We start from the raw sequence: 11,494 nt of genomic DNA, 5'->3' as shown, positions 1-11,494 counted from the left end.
CTTTTTCCACGTATGGAGTCAGCTATTACGAGGGGGCATAGCTTTAAATTAAGGGGGGGTAGATAAAGGACTGAAGTTATGGGTTGGTTCTTCACTCAGCGAGTCGTAAGTTCATGGAATGCCCTGCCAGTAGCAGTGGTGGACTCTCCCTCTTTATGGGCATTTAAGCGGGCATTGGATAGGTATATGGAGGATAGTGGGTTAGTATAGGTTAGGTGGGCTTGGATCGGCGCAACATCGAGGGCCAAAGGGCCTGTACTGCACTGTATTCTTCTATGTTCTATGTTCTATAGGTATAGTGACCAATTCTGAGACTGCAGGCATTCCCCGACAGTTACTAATAATGGTGTTGAATGAGAAAGTAAGTTGAGGACCTCTGCCAGGTCTGAGCATGCCCCAGTGAGGGGAGGTTGGAGGATCAAGTTAAAGAGGTGGGGATATCAAACATCCAATGTCAATAGTTCAAGGTACAATACCATGTAATGGGGCTAGAAGTGATAGCCCCTTCCCCATATACAAAAAAGGTTAACTGGTGAATCCTGGTGGCCTTTCCATATAACATGGATAACTCCCACTACTAATAAACGCAGGTAGTGGTTCAAGTGGCTATTAGTGATCTTCACTTAAAGACTGCAATTTACTCAAGGTTAGATGGTTACCAGCATGGTCAGATCAAACATGGATCACTGCCATGACACTTAATTTTATGCTAGTCTTTTCACAGGGTGGGACACATAAATTCTACTAATGAAGTCAGATAACCAAAAACTTCTTCAAAGTGTGAGGTTTTAAAGAATGCCTTCAAAAAGGGAAAGAGAAGCAGAGAGGTATTTGGAGGAAATTCAGAACTTTCTGTGCAGCTGAAAGCAAGATGACCAGTGGTGGCCAAATGAGCTTTGACAAAGGGTCAGTTAGACGCGAAACGTCAGCTCTTTGCTCTCCTTACAGATGCTGCCAGACCTGCTGAGATTTTCCAGCATTTTCTCTTTTGGTTTCAGATTCCAGCATCCGCAGTAATTTGCTTTTATATAGTGGCGGCCAAATGATCTAGAGTCCAGAATAAAGGGGATGAAGTTAGATTGCAGAAATTCAAAGGGATGAAATCATGAAGTCATTTCAACATGACCCTGCAAATTTAAAAATCATTCCTCCCATTATTTAATCAAGTTGTGGCGTACTGTTAGCAAAAGTACATAAAATACTCCAAATTCAAATAGGATCTTGCCTGAGAAAGCAGGAAGTATTTACAATATACATATGCACATTGATGAGATCATAATGAAATATTGAAAAATAATTTATTGCTGGTTTTGCAAAGTCATTGCAAGAAATCTAGCAATAGGATTGTTAAGGAACTGTTTGCTAATGATTGTACAATTGATTTGTCCCTTTAGAGGAATATTAGTTTCACCTGCCCACCATGCTCCTAGGACCACACAAGTGAAAAAGCAACTTTTTTTAATGAGTACCGGTATGTTTCTTATAACTTTTCCAATCTAATGTGTGATTTATTTACAAAAGCAAAAGTAATAATGACAATTGAAATTGATAAGCAAATATCCCAGCTCGTGGCATTAAGGTATCATAGTTTTGTGGCTGTCTTCACGTTCTCTAACAACATATTTCATACTGCAGCATCTTAATAAAAGCAATAAACTAAGCCACTCAATCAGGAAAGAGCTGGAATGTTTGCAGTATCGAAGCAAAACAAATGCTGTAATAAATTAGTGCAATGACCGCAATAAGAATATTGCAGCTGATTCAGAAAATACAGATACAGGGAAACAAAATTGAAGTGCTCTTCAAAGAGCAGTTAAGAGAAAATAACTGTCCGGGAGGTGGCGACATTTAGCACACAAGATTCAAAAACAAAATCAAGGACACAACATAGATTTTTGTGTTCACTTGCATGCCCCAAAAGTCATAGGATATTTTAATGAAAGTTTTTATTATTTTCTTATTGAGGATGTGACTATTTTCTCTGCCACTACTTCAAAACTGCGAACTATCAAAGGAATGCAAAAGTTAATAGTTGCCTGAGAGGAATCTCTACCTCATCGCAAGGATCTTGTACTGTTGTTGAATCAGAATATTTAATAACTGCTAATCATGCAGGATAATAGTACCAATGCCAATAAGCATCTTTGTCACCTTCCAATGGCTATTCTAATAGTTCCCTAGCTTTCTGCTTTCAAGTTGGCTCGTTTCAAATTCTGATGGCGATACCTACACTAAATTCTGCTTGCCCATCATTCTTATACTCATTAAGCCTGCATTGGGTCAAATCCCCAATGCCCCACATTTAACATTCTCATCTTTGTGTTTAATTCTCCCTATACCATTGGGAATTCACTCTTTATAACCATTTGCTCTGATACAAGTCTCTTCAAAAATGTAACTTTTTCTGACTGCAGCATCTTCTATCTTTACCCTACCATTGGTGATTACGTCTTCATCTGTCTTTGTCCCATACTCTGGAAACCTTCCTCTACCAACCTCTCCTCCTCAAAGAGATGGACTTTAAAGAGTATCTTCTACTCAGATTTTGGGCATGCTTCACAAGAGTTTCTCCTTTACCTTCAATATTCATTTGTTTTAATGCCTCTGTTAAATGTTGAGATGTTTTTATATGTTAAATGTCTACATTTGATGCTGTGCATTAGATAATCCGGTATCTGTTGTCATAATTGGCTCTGTCATCACAAAACATTGTTGATGATTAAAAAAAACATGCATTTATAAGACAACTTTCAGAACCCCAGAAGTTTTAAAGTGCTTCACAGTCAATGTAATACAGAAATGTTTCCAGCGTAGGGAAACAAGGCTAATATTTGTGTGCAAGCACTCATAATAGCAATGGGATATATAATCTGTTAGTTATATTTGGTGAATATCTTTTGTAAACTCCAACGGAAGTCTCCTGCTCTCCTTCCATTGGTGTCACAGGATTGTGACACAGGAAATGTTGCCAGGGTTGGAGGATTTGAGCTATAGGGAGAGCCTGAATAGGCTGGGGCCATTTTCCCTGGAGCGTCAGAAGCTGAGGGGTGACCTTACAGAGGTTTATAAAATCAAGAGGGGCATGGATAGGGTAAATAGGCAAGATATTTTCCCTGGAGCGGGGGAGTCCAGAACTAATGGGCATAGGTTTAGGGTGAGGGAGGAAAGATTTAAATGTCCTAAGGGGGAGCTTTTTTACAGCAAAGAATGGTGCATGTATGGTATGAGCTGCCACAGGAAGTGGTGGAGGCTGATGCAATTACAAAATGGATATATAAATAGGAAGGGTTTCAAGGGATATAGGCCAAATGCTGGCAAATGGGACTAGATTAGCTTAGGATATCTGGTTAGTCTGGATGAGTTGGACCGAAGGCTCTGTTTCCATGTTGTACATCTTTATGACTGTGTGTAAAGCATGCAGATGTAACAACTGTCACACAACCTTAACCAATGGATAGGAGGACCATGTGATAATGATCTTGCATGGTCAGAAGGGGAATGGTGTACTGTGATAGGACTCAAGACAGGGGTGACGTCAGGACCCAATAACTGGGGCTCTGGTCAGAGTGGGGCCATTATTTCTACCCTTGCCCCTGTCTGTGAACAGGTCACCGAGGTATTTTCTTCATGAGGGAATGAAAAATTTGGAATAGTCCAGCTTAGATGCTGGCCGACATCCTGTTTAAATGTCATGATTCGGAGATGCCGGTGTTGGACTGGGGTGTACAAAGTTAAAAATCACACAACACCGGGTTATAGTCCAACAGATTTAATTAGAAGCACACTAGCTTTCGGAGCGACGCTCCTTCATCAGGTGATTGTGGAGGGCTCGATCGTAACACAGAATTTATAACAAAAATTTGCAGTGTGATGTAACTGAAATTATACATTGAAGAATTGATTGTCTGTTAAGCCTTTCATCTGTTAGAATACAGTGATAGTTTGTGAGTTGTGGTGATAGATTATAAGCATAGTGAATGGAGAATAATCACAGTGACACAGGTCGATCTGCTATAACACCCATTTTGTTAATGTGAATTCGCTATAACACATTTGATGAATTGGGGACACTGCTTCTAAAGCATGAACCTTTAAAACATGGTATATTGGTTATAACGCGATTCCAACCCTGTTAGTTCAAATGGAGCTGCTGTTACTCAATTTTCTGATAAATGGGATTGTACGAGAACGGAACTACCACACTATAGCAGAACTGACTGTAATGTGGAACCATGAAGGATACTCCTGCTTTCTCTTGTTGTACATTTTGGAAGATTTGTTAAGGCAAGGTATTAGGTTTCTTCATTGACCTCCAGAGTTTCTTGGCGGGCTCATTAGTTTAGGTCGTTCTATCTCAAAGCAAAAACGTATGGAATAAATGGATTACATTAAATGGCAAAAGGGTCTTGTAACTTCTTTGGGTATTTGATTATCTTGAATTTCAGGCAGCCACTAATGACTAAAAGCATGGGTTGCCTTAACAAACCAGTAACAGTCAAGCCCAGGAATTGATATTCATTGTACTAATTTATACCAGAAGAGTGGCAAAATGCTTTCTGATCTCTATAACAGTGCCTATTAAGTAACTCATACACTTGACTGTATCTTGGTAGACAGTGTTTGCTGCTTAGAATGTCCACATAATTTCTTTATTTCAACATGATTGCATTAGCAATTGTTTAGCAAATAATGGAGGCTATTATTGCAGTTCATTGCTAATTCCTCACAGTTCACATCACAAACTCACAGCCTGCACCTACACAGCCAAACAATGATCACCCACTCAGTGCACATCTATCTTGCTGGGCAGAGTTTTAGTTATAGAGTCATAGAGATGTACAGCATGGAAACAGACCATGTTGACCAGATCTCCCAAACCAATCTAGTCCCACCTGCCAGCACCTGGCCCATATCCCTCCAAACCCTTCCTATTCACATACCCATCCAAATGCCTGTTAAATGATGCAATTGTACCAGCCTCCACCACTTCCTCTGGAAGCTCATTCCATGCATGTACCACCCCCTATGTGAAAATGTTGCCCCGTAGGTCTCTTAATCTTCTCCCTCTCACCCTAAACCTATGCCCTCTAGTTCTGGACTCCCTGACCCCAGGGAAAAGGCTTTGCCTATTTACCCTATCCACACCCGTCATAATTTTGTAAACCTCTGTAAGGTCACCTCTCAGCCTCCGACGCTCCAGGGAAAACAGCCCCAGCCTGTTCAGCCTCTCTCTATAGCTCAAATCCTCCAATCCTGGCAATATCCTTGTAAATCTTTTCTGAACCCTTTCAAGTTTCCCAACATCCTTCTAATAGGATTATTCATCTTGCTCTGCTTCTCCATCAGAAAAAAAGTTTCTCCCTACCTCCTGTGTTGAAATCCTTTGTCATTTTAAAAACTTTGATAATCCCTCCTCAAAATTCTAAACTTTAAAGAATATAAACTCAGGTTAAACAAGCTGTCCTCGTTAGCGCTTGAGTTTCACTATTAGTTTTTCTAGGTAAAAACAAGGACTGCAGATGCTGGAAACCAGAGTCTAGCTTAGAGTGGTGCTGGATTAGAGTGGAGCACCTGCTGTGCTTTTCCAGCACCACTGTAATCTAGACTATTAGTTTTTCTGTCCATGTTATTTTCATGCTGGCTATTTGGTTGTTCTCAGTTTATCCATACACATACTGAAGTTGTGGTTCATGTTGGATGAAAGTAAAATCATTTCAACCTGCTCCTTTTTCCGTCTGACATAAATACTGAGGTCTTTTTTTTGTCAGTCCTTGGTTGCTAATGTTTTGGAAAGAGATTGGATTTTTTTCAGGGATTTAGCCATTTCTCTTGGGGGTTCTGTTCATTTCTCGCAGATAACAAATACACAAACTTACACAAAAGTGTCCTTTCGATAAGGAGACATTCTGCATTTATTCTAGAATTGTTGCCATACTGGGAGAGCATGTGGAGGATGCAAGAACAAAGACATGGAAAGAGAAAGAATGAAATCGCGTTTTAAAAAAATCTTTGGTCATGTGATGAGGAATGCTGTGCATTTAACCATCACCAGGCAGATTATGCATTAGTTTGCTTTCCACTTTTATTTCCCCATAAAAATATCTCCCACAAAGAAAGTTGTTTGTTTGGCTTCGTTTCAAGGAGGCCATGCATTTACAATTTATCCAATTTTCTCTCCAAAGTATGCTGAATCCATTACAAATTTTGACTCGCACCAAGCTATGTTTAAAATACTCATAGACCTTCACACAAATTATTCAAGGCTAATGTTTGAAGTACTGGTCTTTCATGTATTGCATAGCTTCTCACCAAATTTGCAGTAGAGTTTCTGCTAGATTTACTCTCCACTGCCTGAGTAAGGTCTACAGGACCGATTCCTTCCTGGTCAACGTGGGTAAATCTGTGCCCTCCACACTGGTCTCTTTATTTAGTTTGAGAATAGTGTTTCTGAGTCAAAGCCAACTCAAGACAGATCACTGTTGACTTCAAGTCTGATAGAGATTATACAGCTTTATGTCAGCAGTTTATGCTATAAATAACCTATTGGGCAATCTTGCCAGTTTTGCCTGCAGCTGAAAACCTTCACTTTGCACTTATTTTCTCCTCTGCTCTGCTATTTGCTTGCAAAAATTATACTTCTGTTCAGCAGCTAACTTCACGCTAAGCTGGTGAATAATCATTTCTGTGTAACTATGCATCTTCTCAGGCACATTACTTTCTATTCTTCTTCCGTGATTACCAATTCTCTGCAAAATAGCTACTCCACATCATCAATTAGATGTGATAGCAAAATCAGTAAATAATCTTTGACTAAATTACGCTGCCAATTCAATCTAATTTCTTCTGTCCACTAGCAGAGTCGTTGGCTTCAGGACACCCACTGTTGCCAATCTTCTTATTCCCTTTTCTTTGTTAAGTTGTTGACGTGAAGACTGGACACCAGATGCCACTAAAATTGTCAAGTCATTTCTGACCCCAGTCACTCAAAAGAATTTGGCTGACTAAATTGGAGTTGGGTACTTTTTAAACTGCTTTCAACATGAACTTGGACAGTGTACTTACCGGCCTTGCAAATGGGACAATTGTGATGACAACAAATGATCTTGTGGACAAATAAAGCAATGTCCTATGTTTGTGAATCATGCCATCAAACTAAGATATCTCTGCACGCTTTTCATGCTGATGACAATGCTGTGTATGACTGAAATTGTATATCAATTCAGCATATGCAAAACAATAAATTGGTCATTTTATTAACAAGAAAGAAACTCCCACTTTTCATACAAGTTCAGCTATTTGTCAGATATTTCTAGAATTCTAACTTAATCATTTTAAAGAAAGTTGTTTGCTACTGAGTTCTTATGCATCAAATTTAATAGATAAGCAAATTGATATTTTAATATAGTAACAGTTAAATTAAAAGTTACTGTTAATTTGTTTTTACAGTATATGCAACAGATCTTCCTGAATTCTACTGGTGCAGCAAAACATGGACAAATAAAGCAAGAATAAATTTGTCACCAATGTGTAATGTAATTCTCGTATCTGCTGCTATTTAATTATTCTGACATAACTTGTGCTGTCATGTAAGGAGCATCACAGTTTATTTGTGCACTATATTGTAGTTGAATAATGTGCTTTTTTATGAAATGGATTCTTTAACAGAATTTTGCTGTGCTGCAATTAATTACTTACAAATGAAGCAATGTGCAGCTTTTGGAAATGCAATTTAATGATGCAGCAACACGGAAGAAAATTGTTTCATGTCCTCGAAAGGCCCAGTTACTGATTAATGTCAATTAATATAAGACAATAGACGAAACTAGCAGTAGATTGTCAGCTCAGCACTGTTTAAGGGGCCACTCAATACAAAGTCGTTTCCAACTAAATGATTTGCTGATTTAATGTGCTTGGTTTAATGCATAGCTTTTCTTTTTCGGCAGTTCTCCTTAACACAAGGGCATGCATTCCATGCTTATTTATAGTCTGTCAGATAGGAATGGTATGGGTAGCTCATTTAATTCCTATCAGTATCAATAGCTAAGAATATCTCTTTCTTGGTCCTGAAGTAATTTATAACATCTGCAGTAAGCTGAAAAGCTGACTATCCAATTTCTGTTATCTCGGTCCTAATTTTGCTATGAGTATTGTACCACAAGGCTAAATTATGAAATTTATAAACAATATTATTTTAAATATCCATTACTGGCTAGGTTCATTTAGTTAGGATGTAATATCAAAGGATGTCATCTCTTTCCCCTTTACCCATTTTTTTAAAAAGGTGCTATTAGTAGAGTACCAAATAGTTTATTCAAATATTTCTTTGATATTTTTTCATATGCTGAAACTGGTGTTACATTTTCTAGGTGTTACCATGTGTCAGAGTTGGAAAGTGCATGCTAAATTAGAAGTCAACGCAATTACTAAAACACTGTGTTAAGTACTGATGTTATAAGTCGAAATGCAAGAACAACCTCAGAGGGGTGCAGAGAAAAATGGACTAGAGATACATGCTGAGAATCTGAACCTGATATGTGCTTAGACCCAATGGTACTGTAGTGTTGCAAACACCAGCTCATCCCATTATCCAGGGCATTAACCTGAGTTGGCTATTCTTCTGTTGTGAAACTGAGATCTTGTACATAACTCATGAGAAAATATCTTAAAAACTTCTGATATTGGATAATACGAATTTAATAAGGTACATAATACCATAATTTTCTGCTTAAATTTTGTAATCCATTATATGTGCTGATTTAGTTCTTGCTTTCTTTACTCTTGTTGGAATGTGTGCAAGAGAAATCACAGCATCAGAGTTCTTAAAATGATTAGCTTTTTGTAATCTTTCTTAAAAAAAAAAAATTTTTAAATTGCAGCTGATGTTTACACCCAGGGAGGAATGTGGTCTCTTAGTGGCTGGTCCATTCAGAAAAATCAACAAGAAGGCTCACTTTAACAGTTAGATCACAATAGAATAGTATTGATTAACCAAACTAGTTGGGAAACTGACTGGATGGGGTTGAGTGTTAAAACAGAGTGGCACAGAGGTGGCCATTTGGAACCCAGGAGAATAGTTCTTTGTGTGATACAGGTGGGTCAGTGGGCTTCAGAAGGGGTATCTAGTGAGCCAGGAAGGCCTGTGCTTTCCTTGTAGGACAGGTCATCCCACCATGCAAGGAAATCGATAGATTATTAACACTTGCCCAGATTTGCATGGCCCTGGTTTGTTTTACCTCAGCATGTTGCCTGACTCAGACCTCCGGTTTAAAAGAATGTGCAGTCAGGGCACGGGTAATGACGTTAACACCTGACCTGAGTCTTGAAATTGGAATTTACTAGCTTCTAGTACATACCCTTACTCCTTGGAATTTAGAATCACCATTGGCCAGACTCCAGTGTGATGCAAGTGAGCCACTCCCTCGGAATTTTAATTGTCCTTTGCCCATTTTTTGCCAGATGTGTGGGATAAACTTTAATTTAAAAGGTACATTTATTCTAAAAAGGACCTCAATTAAAGTATACTGTACAAGCTGAAGAAAGATTGCTGTAGGTCAGCAGACTGTGGTACCCATGTGCAGACTAGCCACCAACCAATAAATCAAAGCAACAGCCTCTGCATCCTGTAGGACAACAAAGAGTCTTTTGCTAAACTTGGCTATTTGGTATAGGCAAATACCAGTTTAGGATTTTACTTTCTTTGATTTTAATATTTGTTGATTCTGCTAACAATTGTGTTCCTTATAAATAAAGATCTATATTTTTATCTTTCCCATTATATTTCTGCAACTTCTCAAAGTATCGAAGATCAACAATTTCTTATACACCCCCAGAGGTGTTATCACTAGACTGATAATCCAGAAACACAGCTAAATGTTCTGGGGACCTGGCTCCAAATCCCACCACAGGAGATGGTGAAATTTGAATTCAATAAAAAAAATCTCTGAAATTATGAATCTCCTGACGAAACTATTGTTGATTGTCAGAAAAACACATCTGGCTCACCAATGTGAAAGGAAGAATGGAAATCTGCTATCCTCACCTGGTCTGACTTACATGTGACTCCACACCCACGGCAGTGTGGTTGATTCTCAATTGCCCACTGAAATGGCCTCAGTTGTAGCAATTGATACAAAGTCTCAACAAAAACATGAAATCAGGCAGACTACATCAGCCGAGGTACTGGAACAGACAACAGCAAAAACAGCCCTGTTGATCCTGCAAAGTCCTCCTTACTAAAGTCTGGGGATTACTGCCAAAACTGGAAGAGCTGTCTCACTGACTAGTCAAGCAACAGCCTGACATAGTCACACTCAGAGTCAAACCTGACAGACACAATAGTCATCCTTGAATATATCTTGTGCCACTGGCAGGACAGACCCAGCAGAGTGGATCAGCACAATGCTATACAGTCAGGAGGGAGTTGCACTGGAATTCCTCAACATTGACTCCGAGTCCTATGAAGTCTCAGTTAAACACGGGCAAGGAAAGCTAGAATCACAGAATAGGCTCCCTACAGTCTGCACCAACCGCCCGAAGAGCATCCCACTCTGTAACCCAAAATTATAGAATCATAGAATCCTGACAGTGAAGAAAGAGGCCATTCAACTCATTGATTCCAACCTCATGGTGACGACTACCTACCATCCTCCCTTGGCTGATGAATCAGTACTCCTCCATGTTGAACCATACATGAAGGAAGGACTGGAGGTGGCAAGGATGGAAAATGTATTCTAGCTTGAGGATTTCATGTCCCTTATCAAAAATGGCTCAGTAGCAGTACCACTGATCGGGTTAGTCGGAATCTAAAGGACATAGCTGCTAGACTGGGTCTGCAGCAGATGATAAGGGAATCATCTCGAGGAAAAAGCATACTTGATCTTATCCCTACCAATCTACCGGCTGCAGATGCATCTGCCCTTGATAATATCAATAAAAGTGATTACTGCAGAGTCCTCCTGGAGATAAAGTCCCACCTTCTCGTTGAGAAAACCGTTCATCGTGTTGTGTGGCACTATCATCATGCTAAATGGGACAGATTTTGAACAGATATAGCAACTCAAGACAGGATATCCATGAAGCACTGTGGGCCAGCAGCAACAGCAGAACTGTATTCCAGCACAACCTGCAATTTCCCCTCCCCAGCACATTCCCCACTCAACTATTACCATCAAGCCAGGGGATCAACCCTAGTCCAATTGAAAGTGCAGGATGGCATGCCATTGGCAGCAGCAGGCAGACCTAAACATGAGATATTAATCTCCTCGCTGTAGACTCTGATTTAGGACTCACCTCCTCGCTCCGGCCTCTGGTCTCGGACTCCCCTCTTCAATCCGGCCTCTGGTCTCAGACTCACCACCTCTCTCCGGCCTCTGGTCTCGGACTCCCCTCTTCAATCCGGCCTCTGGTCTCGGACTCCCCTCTTCAATCCGGCCTCTGGTCTCGGACTCACCTCCTCTCTCCGGCCTCTGGTCTCGGACTCACCTCCTGTGCCAGT

At 39.8% G+C, this 11,494-nt stretch overlaps 1 protein-coding gene across 4 annotated transcripts in view; it reads left to right on the top strand.

Annotated features, from left to right (window-relative positions):
* The window catches only part of spata6l (spermatogenesis associated 6-like), a 77,879-nt gene extending 67,989 nt beyond the window's left edge, over window positions 1-9,890 (top strand). For all 4 annotated transcript variants that reach the window (XM_043718781.1, XM_043718754.1, XM_043718772.1 and 1 more), the window contains 2 exons: window positions 1,395-1,471; window positions 7,447-9,890. In XM_043718781.1, the coding sequence (XP_043574716.1) occupies window positions 1,395-1,430 (36 nt within the window). In that variant the 3' untranslated portion in view covers window positions 1,431-1,471; window positions 7,447-9,890. The remainder of the gene's footprint in view (window positions 1-1,394; window positions 1,472-7,446) is intronic.
* Window positions 9,891-11,494: the final 1,604 nt, after the last annotated feature.

Source organism: Chiloscyllium plagiosum, chromosome 2, assembly GCF_004010195.1.
Source record: "Chiloscyllium plagiosum isolate BGI_BamShark_2017 chromosome 2, ASM401019v2, whole genome shotgun sequence".
Lineage (NCBI taxonomy): Eukaryota > Metazoa > Chordata > Chondrichthyes > Orectolobiformes > Hemiscylliidae > Chiloscyllium > Chiloscyllium plagiosum.
This window is presented reverse-complemented; position numbering and strand designations above follow the sequence as displayed.